The 19,046-nt window shown below is 42.9% G+C and overlaps 1 protein-coding gene across 2 annotated transcripts in view; it reads right to left on the reverse strand.

Annotated features, from left to right (window-relative positions):
- adamts10 (ADAM metallopeptidase with thrombospondin type 1 motif, 10) overlaps nucleotides 1-19,046 on the reverse strand; it is a 55,961-nt gene that overhangs the window by 18,330 nt on the left and 18,585 nt on the right. Inside the window, exons 4-12 of one of the 2 annotated variants that reach the window (XM_047800287.1) lie at nucleotides 17,167-17,323; nucleotides 16,864-17,063; nucleotides 15,116-15,199; nucleotides 10,333-10,478; nucleotides 9,600-9,643; nucleotides 8,839-8,944; nucleotides 7,691-7,837; nucleotides 4,518-4,659; nucleotides 47-154 (exon numbers count right to left, since the gene is read on the reverse strand). In XM_047800287.1, coding sequence (XP_047656243.1) covers nucleotides 47-154; nucleotides 4,518-4,659; nucleotides 7,691-7,837; nucleotides 8,839-8,944; nucleotides 9,600-9,643; nucleotides 10,333-10,478; nucleotides 15,116-15,199; nucleotides 16,864-17,063; nucleotides 17,167-17,323 — 1,134 coding nt within the window. Of the gene's footprint in view, nucleotides 1-46; nucleotides 155-4,517; nucleotides 4,660-7,690; nucleotides 7,838-8,838; nucleotides 8,945-9,599; nucleotides 9,644-10,332; nucleotides 10,479-15,115; nucleotides 15,200-16,863; nucleotides 17,064-17,166; nucleotides 17,327-19,046 lie in introns of both variants that reach the window. The other variant, XM_027164928.2, reaches the window with a different exon arrangement.

Here is a 19,046-nt window from a genome sequence, read left to right on the forward strand (position 1 = left end):
ACGGACGCTAACGTCTGTGTATGTTGTTTATTAGAGACGTACTGACCCCTTTGTCTATGGTACTGGTCTGGCAGATGGTGCCTTCTGCTGCAGGGATGCTGCTGGTTATGCAGCGGTTACTCTTACTCATACACCACAGTTCACTGCACACCTCCTGCACACAAACACACAACACGCAGACATGGAACATCGATGAAACAGAAATACAGATTAATTCAGAGGCCAAAATATTGCGTTTCCTCCTGTTTTTGTTGTTGTATATTCTCAGCACTGAACGTCTTTGTCATGTCTCACTTCACAGTGGTGTTAATATGAAGCTCATATGAAAGTAAAAACATAGGACTTTAAGAATTTGTCGTGTTTTATAAGTACAGTGAGACATCGAGATACGAGCGCATTGACATACAGATTTTTTGAGATACGAGCTGTGATTCGACCAAATTTTTGCCGTGAGATACGAGCAGATTTTTGAGATACGAGCATCCGAGCCGCCGCCGCTGAAACAAAGATCCCCAACAACCACGTGTGCTCTGTTTCCCCCCGCCTCAGCTTCCCGCATCTCACTCGGTTAAAGCCGCCTTTCCACTGAACACTAATAATAATAATAATAATAATAATAATAATAATAATAATAATAATAATAATAACGACAAACGACGGCCGATAAACCGGAAGTCATTCATTTCCTATGGAGAGTCGCAATGGCGCCGCGTGAGGTGCCGACCATCTGCGGATCCGTAATTTTCAGATCCGTTTTGAGCGTTGGATCCGTTAAAAAATTTGAACTTGTGCGATTACACCACATCCGATATGCCGACCAGACGGGTTTTCATTAAAACGACCGGCAGATGTTAGTGAGGAAAGAGTGACAAAAAAAAATTCAAAAAGAAGTGAAGAGAAAAGCGATGAAGAAAATTAAGCAAAATGAATGTAAAGAAAACAGAAATTGTAGCAATTAAGTTCAGTTAAGTTCGTTAATTTTAGTGAAGTTTAGTTAAGTTCCATTTAAGTGTAAAGCAGCATTAGGAGCGTACAGTAGCGAGTAAGTGAACGGAAGTGAAAGTGTAATTCCTCCTAACTCCTCCGCCCGTTTACTCCTCCCTCGACCTCCGTGCGCATCTTCCGTTAGCTCGAGTCGTCTGATCGCTTAGGTAAATAATCCACTTTATAGTAAAACCAGTTTTTTTTCTTTTAACATTCTCTTTTATTACTGTATGTTTTTATACGATATTCGTCATTTATAAATACAGGTACTGAACATTTTTCATATTCAAAACGCATAAACAAAACAACTGGAGTGGAATTGTGCGAGCTGGAACGGATTAATGGGATTTCAATCCATTTAAATGGGGAAAATTTCTTTGAGATACGAGCAATTTCTTTGAGATACTCGTATCTCGAGGTATTATTGTATTTCTGTTTTACTCTACAACACTAGAGTTGATATATTCGTAGAAAAGATCATAAAAGCATCCCATTTATAGCATATGGCATAAACTTAACCAGAGGGACTTATATTTATGTCTACACAACATTTTAGTTTAAACAACTGAGGGTTAGGGGCCTTGCTCAGGGGCCCAGCAGGGGCAGCTTGGCGGTCCTTAGATTTCAACTCTTCAACTCTTAGGTTAACAACCACCTTAACAACTGAGCCACCACTTTGCATAAGAAAACCAAAATGTTTTTTTTCCCCACACAGATGTTTGTATCTTCACAGTAAACGTCGTTATCGAACCCGTTTCTGCTCTCTGAGACACCGCGAGTGTTCGTTCATCTAAAAAGCCTCTAAAATCTGAAAGTGTTTATCTTCAACACTAAAATTCAGTGTAAGATTATGGACAGAGGGACAAACACACGTCTCACACCGAAAGACAACAGAGTCCTGACTCGTGAGAAACGTTTGTTTACACTGATTGAAAACGTCTGATGGAACTCCACCATAACTGCTGGTACAAAGCGTTAATGGACTGTTTCTTCTTTGCTAAAGTAAAAAAGTGAGATTAAGGCACCGAGACGGATGGAGCTCCACTGCAACTGCAACGACTCGTGATTCAATCACTAAGAAACACTTTAAACGTTAACATCTGCAACAAACCATGAAATTGCATTCGCAGAAACGGTGGAGCTCCCTGACACCAGTCCACAGCTATAACACAGAACACACCGCACGCCGTTCCCGCCCGGTTCCGAGGCTAATCCCATGCAGGATTAAAATCAGAAAGCCTCTTAAATGTAATTTCCTATTCCAGATGTTCTTCTAGCAGCATGTCATAAAACTCGACTATACACATAAAGTCCTGCTCAATAAAGACAGCTATAGAAGTCTTTAAAGACTCGCTGCAGCTGCGCTAAAGCTCTGAGGTCCGCGGCCGTCCCGCGGAAGGTATAACGGGTCGTGTTATGGTTACGGTCGGCGCAAGGAGACCGCACAAAAATCGGCGAAAGGACGAAAGCAGCAACGTTTTTTAGCTTTTTTAGCTTTTTTTTTCAAGCACAAAGCCGGTGAACTGAGCAGATCGAGAGCAGAAAGAGACAGAGCTATGACGATCATCTGGGCCAGATGTGAGCGAGAGTTTGGAGAGTTCGGGGTAAGATAGAGAGAAAGGAAGTGTTGAGTGATTCACTGTGAGCGAGAAGAGGGACTTTTCCAGACAACTGAGTATAAGACAAACCCTTTACTGCTCAACTCTATCTGTTGGAAACATCTCTACATATTTAGCTTTGTCGGATGGGACACATTCAATTCAATTTTCAATTCAATTCAATTCAAGTTTATTTGTATAGCGCTTTTTACAATAGACATTGTCTCAAAGCAGCTTTACAGAACATAAACACAGAGCAGAAGGTAAACATAATTAATGATAAAGGAATTAACGAATAATAAAAGAAATAAGAATTAACAGAATAAAAATTCTAGATTATTATTAGTTGTATATAGTTCACAGTGTGTATGTATTTATTCCCCTATGAGCGAGTCTGAGGTGACTCAGGCAGCAGTGGCAAGGAAAAACTGCCTTAAATTGGTAAAGGAAGAAACCTTGAGAGGAACCGGACTCAAGGGGGAACCCATCCTCATATGGGTGACACTGGGGGTGTGATTGTAATATACAGTCAGATAAATGTTGTATTGGTGTAAGGATCATGGACTTCGGATCTCCTTAGTATCACAGAGTCTAACTGGAGATGTCTCAGGATTCTTAGAGTCGGCCTCGGCTCAGTGGACGTCCAAAGGCTTCGTCCCACAGAGGACGTTGGGAGCTGGTACAGTGTCTGGATGCCTCGGGATGGGTACAAAGAGAGAAGCAGTGGAAAGGGATTAACATATCTGCTGTTCATAAAAATGTGCAGGTCTGACGTACTGGTGCATGATATTATGGGATGTATTATGTGTACGCCTGACTAAAGAGATGAGTTTTTAATCTACATTTAAACTGGGAAAGTGTGTCCAGATGTGTCATTGTTAATGAATATATTTATCGTTATCCTATTACTGTATAGTTACTACTGCCATAGTAACAACCTCGATCAGGACGTAGTGCAGCTAGCATTCCGCCGGTTTTCTTGTCGCTAAATTGAAACGTTTTGGAAGGAGATTTGTCGTTTGTGTACAAAATTCCTCAGCGTTTATCTGCATCATATCCTACGAGATGAACGAGAAGCAGTGTGTGTGCTCTCAGCCACAGATCACGTGACCTCTACTGTCTTAAAGGTGGGGTCTCCGTTGATTGAAAGCCAATGTTGACATTTGAAATCACCAAAACAAACACGCCCCTAACCCAAATGGGTCCCACCCCTGTATCGATAGCTCCGCCCCACTCATATATACGTAACCCAGGCGACTAATGGAAAGAAATGTGTCTTTATCATAGCTGAAGGGAAGAACGATACGATTGTAGATAAACAAACAAGCAAAAATGACACACAAGAATAATCATTTAAAGGCATATATTAGTTCTGTGAATATGCGGCCTTCCCGCTCCTTCAATGTTAAAACCGCTTTCTGCTAATGTCACACATGCGCACCTAACACTCTCTCCTCCCATATTGACAAGACACGCCCCTTTCTGCTCATTGGCTACAGGTTTGTTTTGATTTTTGTTTTGTTTGTCGTCCCGACAACGAAGACCCCACCTTACCTACCATTGGATTAAAAGTTAAACTTTTCTCTAATTTGTCGCTTCGCTGATATGGACACGCCCACATCCAGTCAGTGACCACTCTTTAAACATAAGTTGCCACTGCTGGGCCCTTGATCAAGGCCCTCAACCCTCCCTGCTCCAGGGGCGCTGTGTCATAGCTGCCCCTGCACTCTGACCCCAACCTCCTCAGTTGGGGTATGTGAAGAAAAGAATTCCACTGTGCTGTAATGTATATGTGGCAATAATAAAGGCTTCTATGCTCCGGCTTCTGTTTCTGGTCTCGCTTCGTCACTGTGAAAGATGGGACACAAGCGGACTCCAAAAATATCGTGTGAAACTTCCTGAACGTGTAAAAACAGAGTATAGAGAAGTGAGTACCCCATATTTACACTGCCGGGATTTTATTCCGTACTGGAAACGACACTGCTCGTCTGCATCGTAGGCCTGACCGGGCGCCGTGGTCGGGTACACGAACTCCTGCTTCGGGGGAACGTTGTTCACACACGAACCCATTCCAGAGCTGCAGAAAGTCACACACAGGACATAACTCAGAGATAATGCTAGTCAAGTTTCAGTACAGTGTCAAAATAACTAGTTAGCCCAGGGGTCGGCAACCTTAAACACTCAAAGAGCCATTTGGACCCGATTCCCACAGAAAAAAAAAAACACAGGGAGCCACAAAACCCTTTTGACATCTAAAATGAAGATAACTGCATATATCATTTTTTTACCTTTATCGTTTTTTACCTTTACCGTTTTTTACCTCTATACTGGAAAGTATAGAAAAAACTGTAATGTGTTGCATTTATGAAATCAATGAACTGCTACAGAGTAAACGAAATCTGAGCTAACCTTAACATCAAAATTTTAACTTCCCGGCTGCAGCGAACCAAAAACGTGTCTGCTTCCGTGTGTCGGATTTCGCGAGTCGGCAGTTATGACGCTTATTTTGAGCGACAAACAAATTAAACACGATTTATTTTAATGTTACAATAGCATCATATGCTTAGAATTTAGAATTACATTTTTTTAAAAACTAACTAACTAAAATAAAATAAATTCAAATTAAATATTTATTTTCCAAATCTACAGGGAGCCGCAGCTGAGGGATGAAAGAGCCACTCGCGGCTCCGGAGCCGCGGGTCGCCGACCCCTGATCTAGACCAAACTACATTAGCTACTGTTTAATAAAGTGAACGCAAGAAGGAAGACGATTTACAAATGAAATAGCAATCGAAATTATTCCAACAATTTCCAAAGAATCGGTTTCGTTTATTTCTCAGATAGTAATTAGCAACTGAAGGCAATTGTGCATCACGTTAGATACGATATATAATATTTTTATATTTTCTATATATTTTATCTCTTTGCCCGTTCAGTTCATTCTACTACTGTTTGTATTAGAACTGCCAGCATTTGACTACATGTTGTACTGTGTATGGTTGTGTAGGTGAGAAATAACACCTGAATTTGACTCAGAAACAAGAAGAAAATTACAATCAAAATAAAATATTTCCAAAATCTCCTTCTTGATGTAAAAGCATCAAAATTTCATTTTTATTTTTATTTTATTTTTAGTTTTAGCACAAGAAGCATACGGGCCCTCAATAACCGAACTGGACTGTACTGAGCACAACATACACACACACGTCATCTGTATGGACTGCACAGACCCACACAAAACACACACACACACACACACACTGAGACATCAAACTGTTTACATGCTGCTTACAATCCATCAAACTATTTACATGCGGTTTTGCACATTTTTCTGCTGTTTTTGCACAAACTGTCCGACATCTCAGCCGTTTTTGCACATATTGTACAATATCTCAGCCATTTCGCACGTACTATACAATATTTCAGTCATTTGATGGTTTTTTTGCACAATTCTATATATTACCCCCAAGGACCTGCTGCTAAGAAACTGTGTTCATTCTAATGTTACTGCACAAAATATTGTTTGAACATTCAGTATTCACATACTGTACAATATACAGTGGTACCTCGAGATACGAGCAGCCTAACATACGAGTTTTTCGAGATACGAGCCGGACCTCGGGCCATATTTTCGTTCAAGATACGAGCCCAAATCCGAGATACGAGCCGTGTTTCCGGAGCGTCCCGCTAGTTGGCACGCAGGGTCGAGCATCATCCGAGAGCATCTCTCGCCTCACTCGTAAAAGAAAGAAAAGTGCAGCCAAGAAGGCAAAAACGAGTGATGATTAAATTTACATAAATGTTAAGCTTAGTTTAAGTTTAAAGTTAAGTGCATTGTTTTAAGTTTTTTCTTTCATTTGAAATAAGGAAAATGTAGTTTTACTTTTAAAGTTACGAAAATAGTTTTAAGTTCTAAAAAAAGCGCCGTTTACGTACGTGTCTAGAGCGCCTGCATCCCTCCCTCCCTCCCTCCTCCTCGCCGTTCACCTTCGTTAGCCGCGCTCGTCTGTCTCCAAGCTAAGACTATTATGCTAAATAACTCTTTTATTTCTTTATTTCATATTTTGTTATGTATTTGTTAATTATACATGTTTATTTGTTATTTAAAAACATATCTTTATTCATAATTTACAATGGTTTGGGGATTTTTCATTAAATCACTCACTCATTTTCTACCGCTTTATCCGAACTTCTCGGGTCACTGGGAGCCTGTGCCTATCTCAGGCGTCATCGGGCATCGAAGCAGGATACACCCTGGACGGAGTGCCAACCCATCGCAGGGCACACACACACTCTCATTCACTCACACACACACACACACACTACGGACAATTTTTCCAGAGATGCCAATTAACCTACCATGCATGTCTTTGGACCGTGGGAGGAAACCGGAGTACCCGGAGGAAACCCCCGAGGCACGGGGAGAACATGCAAACTCCACACACACAAGGCGGAGGCGGGAATCGAACCCCCGACCCTGGAGGTGTGAGGCGAACGTGCTACCCACTAAGCCACCGTGCCCCCCTTCATTAAATCGGATTCAGTTATTTTAAATGGGAGAAATTCGTTTGAGATACGAGCCGATTGACTTACGAGCTCGGTTCTGGAAGGAATTAAACTCGTATCTCGAGGTACCACTGTATACACTGGTCGGTCGGCGCTGCTTCTGTTTACTGTTAACTGTTTATTGTCTTTTGTGTATTGTACTTTTGTATTGTCTTGTAACTTTGCGTCTGCACTGTCTTTTGTCCTGCACTGTTTTGTTTGTCTTGTCTTGCACTGTTTGCACCAGGTTGCACAGTTGCACTTTTTGTGGCTAAGACTACTTACATGTCCTTAGCCCTGTCTTTGTTTTTATGTAGCACCCTGATCCTGGATAAATGTTGTCTCATTTCACTGTGTACTACAACAGCTATACAGTATATGGTTGGAATGACAATAAAGGCTTCTTGACTCTTGACTCTTGAAGATGCTACTGTAAAAGCTAATAAAGTTTTGTTCAGAAATAAAAAGAAAAGAAAAGGTTTTATACAGTAGGCTGAATAGTTGCCAGGTGAGTTTATGTACTGTGCCGTGACTTGTTTCCAAAAGAGAACATAAATTTTTACTTGAGGAAGTTGGTGATGTAATCGCGGCTGCACGCTGACCAGACGAAGGGGTTAGTCTTCATGGTGATGTGGGCGGCCATGAGCTTAGCTGTGTCCTGACTGCGAGCTCCGCACGGGTTCCCGACACCGTCGTGATTCATCCCGAACCTAATGCGGGGACGAGGACAGACCGGACAAAAGGAGACAAAGAGGTGAACTGATGGATGGATGGATGGATGGATGGATGGATGGATGGATGGATGGATGGATTAATGAAGTTCATGAGTAGACATTTTTGTGACTGGCACAAATTTTTGTCTTTAACTGACGCACACACTTCAGCAACCCTATGTAATCTTATATGCATATGCCCCCTTGTCTAGACAGTCCCCAGGGCTCAGTGGCTCTGAAGCTGGCCGCTACATTAAGAGCCGCTCGCTAATGACTTTCCCACCTGTGAAAAGCTCAGAGCCCGGAGAAAACCGATTAAGCTGCAATAACACAGCCATGGAGGAATGCAAGGCCACCAGGCAAACGCAAAATCTCTGGCTGAAAACCGTGGAAGATCAGGACTGAGTGATCGAGCAGGGAGCGAGCAACGTCTTCCAATAACAAACAGGGTGTGTGTGTGAGTGTGTGTGTGTGTGAGTGTGTGTAGAAGGAGAAAATATATCTCACTCATTCTGAAGTTTTTCATTTGTAATATTCTCTAAAAACCATCACGATTAAACACCATTAAACACCACCTAACATTCTTTAAGACGACACCTCGTGTCTTTAACTTGTGCTAACATTCTCCAGGCACGTTTGTGTAGCGGGACCCACTTCCCCCGATACACACTCCTCGATTCGTTCTGCCATTGGCCACACACGCGGTAACTTCTTTAAAGTCATGACAGGAAGTGGATGAAGATGTAATAAAGAGCACCTCAACACTATCGACACTATTAAACACTATCAGCGCTACGGCCTCTGTCTGAGATTTCGCCTCAGCTTTTAAACATCTCAGCACCGGATCTGTGAATCGGTGCACAGTCATCACGGACGAGAAAGCGTTCACTGGAGACTGAGGTCTGAGCAGGGACAGTGAGGAGGGAGAGCTGGAACGAGGGAGCGCCAGAAAAAGACGAGGAGCAGAAAGAAAAATGTTGTTGGAAGATGAGACTCACGTGTGTCCAATCTCGTGAGCGATGGTGAACGCTGTGGCCAGACCGATGTCTTCATTTATACTGCAGCTTCTCTCCGGCTCACACATTCCACCAACCGGGGCCAGGCCTAACACACACACACACACACACACACACACACACACACACACACACACACACACACTACTGAAGGCTCTAAAGATGTGCAACATTACACTCTTTACAAGCTTCCAGACTTAAACACAAAAATACTACGCTCATTAAGATAGTTACACAATCACACAGAATTCAGGCATTAGTCAGAATATAAAGCTGAACTGGCCAGGATTCGTGTTTGATGATCGTGGCTTGTGAACTGAAAACAACAAGATAAATACAGACTAAATGTCATGTAGCCGAATGCCGTAACCTAACGAGACGGCCATTTTGGTCACCGTATATTTCCGTGCATGAATACACCCACCGTAACAGGAAGTGATGCGACTGCGATGATCATGTACTGTATATTTAAAAAATGGGTGTCTGCGTGATGAACCGCTGTCTACGGTGTGTCTGGGCTTCGCTCCCAGCGTTCCCGGGATAGACTCCGGAATCACGTCTGTATTAACATGTTGCTTCAGTCTTTACTTTTTTTCGTTGACGTTTTAAGAAAAAGTGAATTTCTGTCTCTTTTTTTGTTTTGTTTGTCCATATTTTGTTTATTTATTTGTTTATTTAATCTCTATATACAGTACAGAATAAAAAATACAATAAATTAAAATAAAAGTCACTTCTTGTCCTACCCAGCGTCCCGCACGGCTTGTTCTTGTAGATGCAGATGTCGTACCTGGAGCACAGACACACGAATAAAACATGAGCGTACACACACACACACACACACACACACACACACACACACAAAACAACAACACAAGACCTCAGAGCAAACCAAGGGTTAAGACTGTACGATGTCCTGAAGCTCATCTCCCAGACAGGACAATAACAGGAAGTGAGGGTCGCTAACGGCTCTCTGTTCCCAGACACATTCTCGTTCTTTAGATAAAAACGCAAAACACACACACACACACACACACACACACACACGTGAACAGACGCACAGACGGTATCAAAGCTGAAGGACTGTTTTCTGTAAATCGCTTGTTGTCCTAAATGACTCCATCCTGATGCTTGAGTGTTTCCATGCTGTAGCTCTCCCTCAGGCTCAGCTAAACACAACAAGATTTCAGGCAGCTGTGCTTGTGTGTGTGTGTGTGTGTGTGTGTGTGCATGTGTGTGTGTGTGTGTGTGTGTTTTTGCCAAACACAAGGCTAAGATAAATAGATTTAAACTCTGCTTTGGTGCAAATTGAGATGTGTGAGAAAATGAAAATTCAGTTCACAATCACAAACATGTAGATCATGGTTCAGCCCTGTGTGTGTGTGTGTGTGTGTGTGTGTGTGTGTGTGTGTGTGTGTGTGTGTGTGTGTGTGTGTGTGTGTGTGTGTGTGTGTGTGTGTGTGTGTGTTTGGCTCTGACCTCGTGATGAGGACGGCCGTGTCGTGAGGTGCGATGCCGTTCTCAGGGATGGAGTTTCCGTGGCCGTTGCTCTGCTGGATGGATTTCTGCCACTTACAGAAGCTGTCTAAAGACTTCCCGGCGTGGTGGTTGATCTCCAGAGTCGGCTGTGGATAAAATAAGAAAGCAAAGCATAATTAACTCTAATAACATAAATATAAGAGAGAAAAAAAACTAAGATGTTAGAACTAGCCTTTTTAATTTTTTATTTAATATTTCACTACGTACTGAGCTCGGGGGGTGGGGGGTGGGTGTTAGAGAGTTTGACTCCTAACCTAAGGTTGTGCGTTCGAGTCTCGGGCCGGCAACACCACGACTGAGGTGCCCTTGAGCAAGGCACCGAACCCCCCTAACTGCTCCCCGGGTGCAGCAGCATAAATGGCTGCCCACTGCTCCGGGTGTGTGTTCACGGTGTGTGTGTGTGTGTGTGTTCACTGCTGTGTGTGTGTGTTCACTGCTCTGTGTGTGTGCACTTTGGATGGGTTAAACGCAGAGAAAGAATTCTGAATATATGTCACCGTACTTAGCCGTATGTCACGTCACGTCACTTTCATCCGTTGATCACACACACACACACACACACACACACACACACACACACACACACACACACACACACACACACACACACACACAGAGGGCTGAACCATGACAGTAAAAGCTTCTTGACTTGATATTTTTTGTGTTTTTGTTTTTTTTTGAAAGATCTTCCCCTTTAACAGAGATGTGACACCACAGACTTCTGACACCATGAAGTGCAGAAGCTTGTTCTTCTTCATGCAGGTGTAAAAAAAAAAAAACCTGCCTTCTGTGACGTAAAGCCGGCATCGGACCGACAGCCTTTTAAACCTGAGAGACAGCTGGACACAGCCAATGCTATCAGTGCTCCATTTCTGTAGCTGTTTTTACAGACAGGAGAAGAACTGCATTTTTTTTCTCTCTCTTTTTTTTCTGCACAAATTTCTTTTATTAATATTAATGTTGGCATTTCTCTTGAATATGATGCGTGATAAATGTTCGTTTTCTGCATTCTGCATTACTGTAAAGACCACAAGGCAGGTTTGAGGATTAATCACAGGCTTGATATAATAAACAGAGTGTGTTATGATTTTGCTGTGATTGGAGAATAAGAACTCCGTCTGCGGTGTTTTTAACTCCTGATGTTAGAATAATGTAAAGACTGACAAGTGGGTCGTGACAGTTCTATATTTGGATTGAAAAAAAAACATTCACAGCTGTTCTCTCTCTCTCTCTCTCTCTCTCTCTCTCTCTCTCTCTCTCTCTCTCTCTCTCTCTCTCTCTCTCTCTCTCTCCATTCCTTACTGGCAGTTTTAATAGTCAGTGTTTGGTCGCACTCATAACCTGGGAATGCACACACTGACATAACCCATAATCATCTGCCCCACAGTCCCCTGCTGTGTGTTCCTGCACCCTTACTCTGTGTGTGTGTGTGTGTGTGTGTGTGTGTGTGTGTGTGTGTGTGTGTGTGTGTGTGTGTGTGTGAAAGTGACGTGACATACGGCTGGGGAATGTAGTGTAGTACTCACAATTCATTCTCTGCATTTAACCAATCCAAAGTGAACACACACAGCAGTGAACACACACACACACACACACACACACACACACACACACACACCGTGAACACACACCTGGAGCAGTGGGCAGCCATTTATGCTTGCTCAAGGGCACCTCAGTCGTGGCCGGCCCGAGACTCGAACCCACAACCTTCGGGTTAGGAGTCAGACTCTCGAACCATTAGGCCACTGTGTGTGTGTGTGTGTGTGTGTGTGTGTGTGTGTGTGTGTGTGTGTGTGTGTGTGTGTGTGTGTGTGTGTGTGTGTGTGTGTGTGTGTGTGTGTGTGTGTGTGTGTGTGTGTGTGTGTGTGTGATTTAGCTCTGAAATTCTACCCATCCTGGATTCTGATTGGTCAGAAGGTGTTAATTAATCTTCTAGCACAATGAGCTTGTTACCGTTTCCATAGTAACAGCTCATTCGAACACTCCGTAAGACATTCGTATTAATGAATATAAGAAAAAAAACAGCGTCGATTATATGATATTGAAGGTTTTTTAAGATGTTTGTTTGTTTGTTTACATTTGAGGAAGGAGTCTCCAGTTTTAGCAGTTTGTAACGATTATCAGAGATAGAGATGAAAATTCAGGACAGAGGTTATTCATTCATTCATGAATAAATAACTCTTTGTGGGAACTTCTCGGGTCACGGGGAGCCTGTGTCTTGTCATCGGGCATCGAGGCAGGATACACCCTGGATGGAGATCCAACCCATCGCAGGGCACACACACACACTCTCATTCACTCACACACTACGGACAATTATCCAGAGATGCCAATCAACCTACCATGCATGTCTTTGGACCGGGGGAGGAAACCGGAGTACCCGGAGGAAACCCCCGAGGCACGGGGAGAACATGCAAACTCCACACACACAAGGCGGAGGCGGGAATCGAACCCCCAACCCTGGAGGTGTGAGGCGAACGTGCCTCGGGGGTATTAATACCAGTTAGTATTTCGCTGTAACAGCACATGCACGAGTGTTTTATTTGTTTCCTTACACAGTATAACTGAGAGAATTTGTTACGTAAATGACTTTTGTGTGTTTATGTCTCAGAATGTTCCGTTTTTGTTGGGTTTTTTTACTTTCCTGTCAGGATAAATATAAACACACACAACCAGACAGGTCCACGAACCTGGCAGACTGAGAGAGAGAGAGAGAGAGAGAGAGAGACAGAGAGACAGAGAGAGAGAGAGAGACAGAGAGAGAGACAGAGAGAGAGAGAGAGACAGAGAGAGAGAGACAGAGAGAGAGAGAGAAAGAGCGAGAGAGAGAGAGAGAGACAGAGAGAGAGAGACAGAGACAGAGAGAGAGAGCGAGAGAGAGAGAGATAGAGAGAGAGTGAGAGAGAGAGAGCGAGAGAGAGAGACAGAGAGAGAGAGACAGAGAGAGAGAAAGTCTCAGCACTCAGCATCGGCCCCCGTCATTCTGTCGCCATACGTAAATGTATTAATCGACTTATTCATCCAGAAGAACGTCACCGCAGTCATGAGGGCAGCGAACACGGCAGAGCAGCAACACGCCGGACTCACAGCAAGCGTCTGGAGCGACTCAGCACAGGAAGGACACTAAATCCACCAGTTAACAAACAAGAAGCTCTTTGAGCGGGGCGTAAACACAGAGGAATTTGTCCGTCGAGCTTCTCCGAGTGCGAGGGCTGAGAGAGGGAGCGGAGTGTGTCCATCCTTAATGTTTCAGTACTACCCTAAACCCATGTCTGTGTCTCATTAATGTAGAGCTAATAGAGAGCTCGATATTCCTCATTATTCCTTTTACTCCTCAGCTTCCTCTCAGGGGAAGACAAGAACGTTTTATAATGCATTACACACTTCCTCATCCACTGTACAGATTAGTGACACATGAACATCACACAAAATATTCAGATAACCAGATTTATTCTTCTCTTCGCTTCTCAGCTCTTCTCTTCGCTTCTCAGCTCTTCTCATCTCTTCTCATCCCTTCTCTTCGCTTCTCTTCTCTTCTCTTCTCATCTCTTCTCTTCTCATCTCTTCTCTTCTCTTCTCTTCTCAGCTCTTCTCTTCTCAGCTCTTCCCTTCTCTCCGCTTCTAAGCTCTTCTCTTCTCTTCGCTTCTCTTCTCTTCTCTTCTCTTCTCTTCTCAGCTCTTCTCTTCTCATCTCTTCTCTTCTCATCTCTTCTCTTCTCTTCTCAGCTCTTCTCTTTGTTTCTCTTCTCTTCTCAGCTCTTCTCTTCTCATCTTTTCTCTTCTCATCTCTTTGTTTCTCTTCTCTTCCCTTCTCTTCTCAGCTCTTCTCTTCTCATCTCTTCTCTTCTCAGCTCTTCTCTTTGTTTCTCTTCTCTTCTCAGCTCTTCTCTTCTCATCTTTTCTCTTCTCATCTCTTCGTTTCTCTTCTCTTCCCTTCTCTTCTCAGCTCTTCCCTTCTCATCTCTTCTCTTCTCTTCTCTTCTCAGCTCTTCTCTTCATTTCTCTTCTCTTCTCTTCTCTTCTCTTCTTTTCTCTTCTCATCTCTTCTCTTCTCTTCTCATCTCTTCTCTTCGTTTCTCTTCTCATCTCTTCTCTTCTCTTCTCATCTCTTCTCATCTCTTCTCTTCTCTTCTCTTCTCATCTCTTCTCTTCTCTTCTCTTCTCTTCTCTTCTCATCTCTTCTCTTCTCGCTCTTCTCGCTTCTCTTCTGTTTTCTTTCCCTTTTCTCATTTCTAATCTCTTCTCTTCTCTTTCTCATCATCTCTCTTTCTGTCTTCTCTTCTCATCTCTTCTCATCTCTTCTCTTCTCTTCTCTTCTCATCTCTTCTCTTCTCTTCTCTTCTCTTTTCTTCTGGGAAGCTTCTTTCCACTACATGGAGCGTGGCGTGATCATTCACACATTCTACAAGATCTTTAGTGAGACCAGACACTGATGTCAGGATGGCGATGAGGCTCCAGTTCTGGTTCATCTCGAATGTGTTCAGTGGGACTGAGACAGAATCAGGGCTTTGTGCAGGACTCTCGAGTTCTTCTGCTCTGACTTTAACCTCCACACCATGTACTCGTTAAGAAGCTTTGTGTACAAGGCCGTTGTTGTGTCTGGAACAGTGTTGAGGTTATGTTGAGATGGTAAAAGGTGTGTGTGTGTGTGTGTGTGTGTGTGTGTGTGTGTGTGTGTGTGTGTGTGTGTGTGTGTGTGTGTGTGTGTGTGTGTGTGATTTACCTGGTCCTCCATTAGCAGGATCAGTCGAGTCACTACAATGTTCACTGCATTCCCCAGGCTAGAATCCTGGAACAGTTTGGCAACCTGACCTCCAGGGAAACAAGAAAAGACCAGTCTTTAAAAAGAGCCATCTTTCTCTCTCTCTCTCTCTCTCTCTCTCTCTCTCTCTCTCTCTCTCTCTCTCTCTCTCTCTCTCTCTCTCTCTCTCTCTCTCTCTCTCTCCCTCTGTCTGTCCATCTTTCTCTCTCTCTGTCCCTGTTTCCCCATCCCCATCCCTCTTTCTGTCTTCAACCATGTGTGTGCCTTTCTGTCTGTTTGTCTTTGTCTGTCTGTCTCTCTCTCTCTTTCTCTTTCTTCATCTTGTTATCTTTCTGTCTTGCTGTTCCCCTCTGTGTGTTTGTTCGTCTCTCTCTCTCTGTCCCGGTTTCTCCACCTCCATCTCTTTCAGTTGATTGTTGTTGTACACAATACATTACAATACCTCATGTTACTGCTGCTATAATACTTTCTTCATTCCCGTATTTCTGCACATGCAATATTGATCGAACATACAGTATTTACACTATTTACGCTGGTCCGTGTGTTTTTTTGTGTAATGTCTTTTGTGTATCAGCTTGTTTTTGTCCTGCACTGTCTTCTCTGTCTTGTCCTGCACTGTTTGCACCATGTTGCACAGACGCAATTTATGTATCTAGACATTTCTGTTATGTAGACATTGCACCTTAACATATTTTATATATAATATTCATTCATTCATTCACTCATTTTCTACCGCTTATCCGAACTTCTTGGGTCACGGGGAGCCTGTGCCTATCTCAGGCGTCATCGGGCACCGAGGCAGGATACACCCTGGACGGAGTGCCAACCCATCACAGGGCACACACACACTCTCATTCACACACACACACAGACACACACTACGGACAATTTTCCAGAGATGCCAATCAACCTACCATGCATGTCTTTGGACCGGGGGAGGAAACCGGAGTACCCGGAGGAAACCCCCGAGGCACGGGGAGAACATGCAAACTCCACATACACAAGGCGGAGGCGGGAATCGAACCCCCAACCCTGGAGGTGTGAGGCGAACGTGCTAATTTCACTGTATGTTAATTATTTCTGCGATTTCTGGAGCGAACTCCCAAGAATTTCACTCACCAAGGCACATGTGCTGTGGTGATGTGACAATAAAAGTGACTTGACTTGACTTGACTAAGTCCTGAGCTCTGTCTTTGTTCTATGTAGCATCCTGGTCCTGGAGACTCTGTCATACTGCCTTTGTCTATGTGTGCCTCTCTCTCTCTCTCTCTATCTCTCTCTCTCTCGCTATAAACTCTGACACTCGAAGGCACTTTATAAAACTGCATCGTTATAGTGACACTTTAGCCGAGCTCAAATTTAACAAGGCATTTACAACATTTTATCTGTTCTTCAGCTAATCATCTGGACAGCAATAAAATGAGTATAAGTTCTTAGAGAAGTCGAAGGAACCCAGTTTTGTTGCTCAGAGCTACTGCGGTCATCATTAAGACTGTCGTGTGCTCATCTCAGGACTCTACTTTTCTACACTGCAATGATTAATAATCACACAATCAGAAGGTGGCTTTCATTCTGAGTCCGGTTCCTTTCAAGGTTCCTACGTCACACCGTCTCAGGGATCTACAGCTCGAGTTAGACCTAAGTCTATCAAGTTGTCAATATCTACTCGGCGACACGGTTTCCATGAAACCAGGAGATTTTAAACTTACAATATTCATGACAGCCAGTATGTACTGCTCGATGTCACGTCTCCCGTGGTACGACACCATCATCTTATCAGCCACCACCAGTGTCTCTACGTAGCGCTCGCGGCTCACCGAACGCTTCAGCGGCAGCTGGCCACGACCCATCTGGTTGGGCGGTTTAATCGTTCTCTGCCACCAATCGAAGCTTTTCATTGGTTTCTCATCTGAAATAAAGATACACGTTTTACTTTTTAGGGCTGACAACAACATGAGCTTCTTAAACAGCATTGTAGCAACATTCCGACTCAGCGTTCTTCTTAGCATTACCGATGACTCCACAGGACTGGTCCATGTAGAGATGTCGCAGAGACGATCTCTTGTACACCACATGGGGGCGTTCTTCTTTCCTGTCCACACTCGTCTGGTTTTCAGCAGAAACCAAAGGTTCAATGAGGTATTCCTCTCCTCCAGCTACAATCACCCCCTGCTGCGATAGATAGATAGATAGATAGATAGATAGATAGATAGATAGATAGATAGATAGATAGATAGATAGATAGATAGATAGATAGATAGATAGATAGATAGAACTTTATTGTCATTGCATTGTACAGGTACACAGTAACGAAATGCAGTTTGGCATCTAGCAGAAGTGCAAAATGTAGCAGTCGTGCAAAAGTGCAGATAAATATCTAGCATATTTACAGCAAGTGGTATATATGAAAGCATATAGAGTGAATAAATATAAAGGCTATAACAGTGCAGAGATGTGTGGACATGTGTGGACAGGAGTACAGTGAATAAATATAGAGAGACAAGGAGAAACATTAGAAACATCCTGCCGATCAATCCCATAAACAAACCCATTGCTAGATCTTATAGTGTTACATCACACCTGATTTACCTTAATATATACAGTATGTATACTAAAGGATACTGTATGATAATCTGAAAAACAAACAAAATGAAAAAAAAAAGCCCTACGGATTTAAAACACTTAAAAATTCTACCAACAAATCAATAACTTCTTATCAGAAGGCGTGAAAATTCTTTACTGTACGTGTAAAAAACATTTCCGGTTTGTAAAACAATTTTTTTTAAAAACTTTAAAAATACCAATGTTTCAATTTCAATGGAAATGATAAAAATAATAAATAAATAAATGAAATTTTAAAATCTTTACCGATGTAAAATGGTACAGAATCTTAACAGCGGGTCAGCGGTCGGTTTGTTAAACATGGTACAATTTTGATTATTTAAATCGGTAGAAATTGTTTACAAGAACATCTACTTCTAATTTGTTTGTAAAATAAATAAATAAATAGTATTTATAATAAGTAGTATATCCTGTCAAGCCCTACTCATGTTTTTTGGACGCTTCCACAAACCCCACAGACTCCTAGGCCGTTGTGTCAATAGTAGCTGGAGTCTCTCCTTCAGTCCCCCATTAACCCGAGCTGAAAGTGGATCTAAGTGCATGTAAATAAGTAGACATTAGTCTTGGCTCTGTACGCTCTTGTTTACGCAGGTGAGTTGCTGGCCTGATGGGTAATGAGCATGCCACAGCATGCTGCTCGAAACCAAATCCATCATTAGGATCCAAAACACCTGTTTGTGGAATGGAGTAATAAATCAGCTGGCACTGGAAACGAAGCCGCAGGAACAGCTGTATTACAGCCCCCCAGAATGTGCGCTCTCTCTCTCTCTCTCTCTCTCTCTCTCTCTCTCTCTCTCTCTCTCTCTCTGTCTCTCACGCTCTCTCTCTTACAAGGGAAGAAGTTAGATGGAAAAGATCATCATATCATCCTGCAGAAGTGACGGCTACACTGCAGACCCGAGGATAGGAGGGACGTTCATTCGTACCACATGTCTTTAATACCACGTAAAAAAAAAAAAAAACTAGAGAAGAATAAACGTTCTTGTGTCGTGTGGCTGAACACCTTGAGCAATTACTACAACAAAAGTGGTTGTGTCTAGTGTCTGATCGGTTGTTAGCATCAGGGTAGCGTTGTAGGGCAAAAAAAATAAACGATTAAAAAAAAAAATTGCACAATGTAGCAGAAGCTAGCTAGCTAGCAATTTGACAGGATTTCTGAAGGAGTTTTTAGTCAATGCTAACAGCAGCACGCTAAATAACATAAACTATTCAGACAAAATATGTTTAACAAATATTGAGTCTAAACCGCTAACACTAACCAGCCATGCTA

Source organism: Tachysurus fulvidraco, chromosome 14, assembly GCF_022655615.1.
Source record: "Tachysurus fulvidraco isolate hzauxx_2018 chromosome 14, HZAU_PFXX_2.0, whole genome shotgun sequence".
Taxonomy (NCBI): Eukaryota; Metazoa; Chordata; class Actinopteri; order Siluriformes; family Bagridae; genus Tachysurus; species Tachysurus fulvidraco.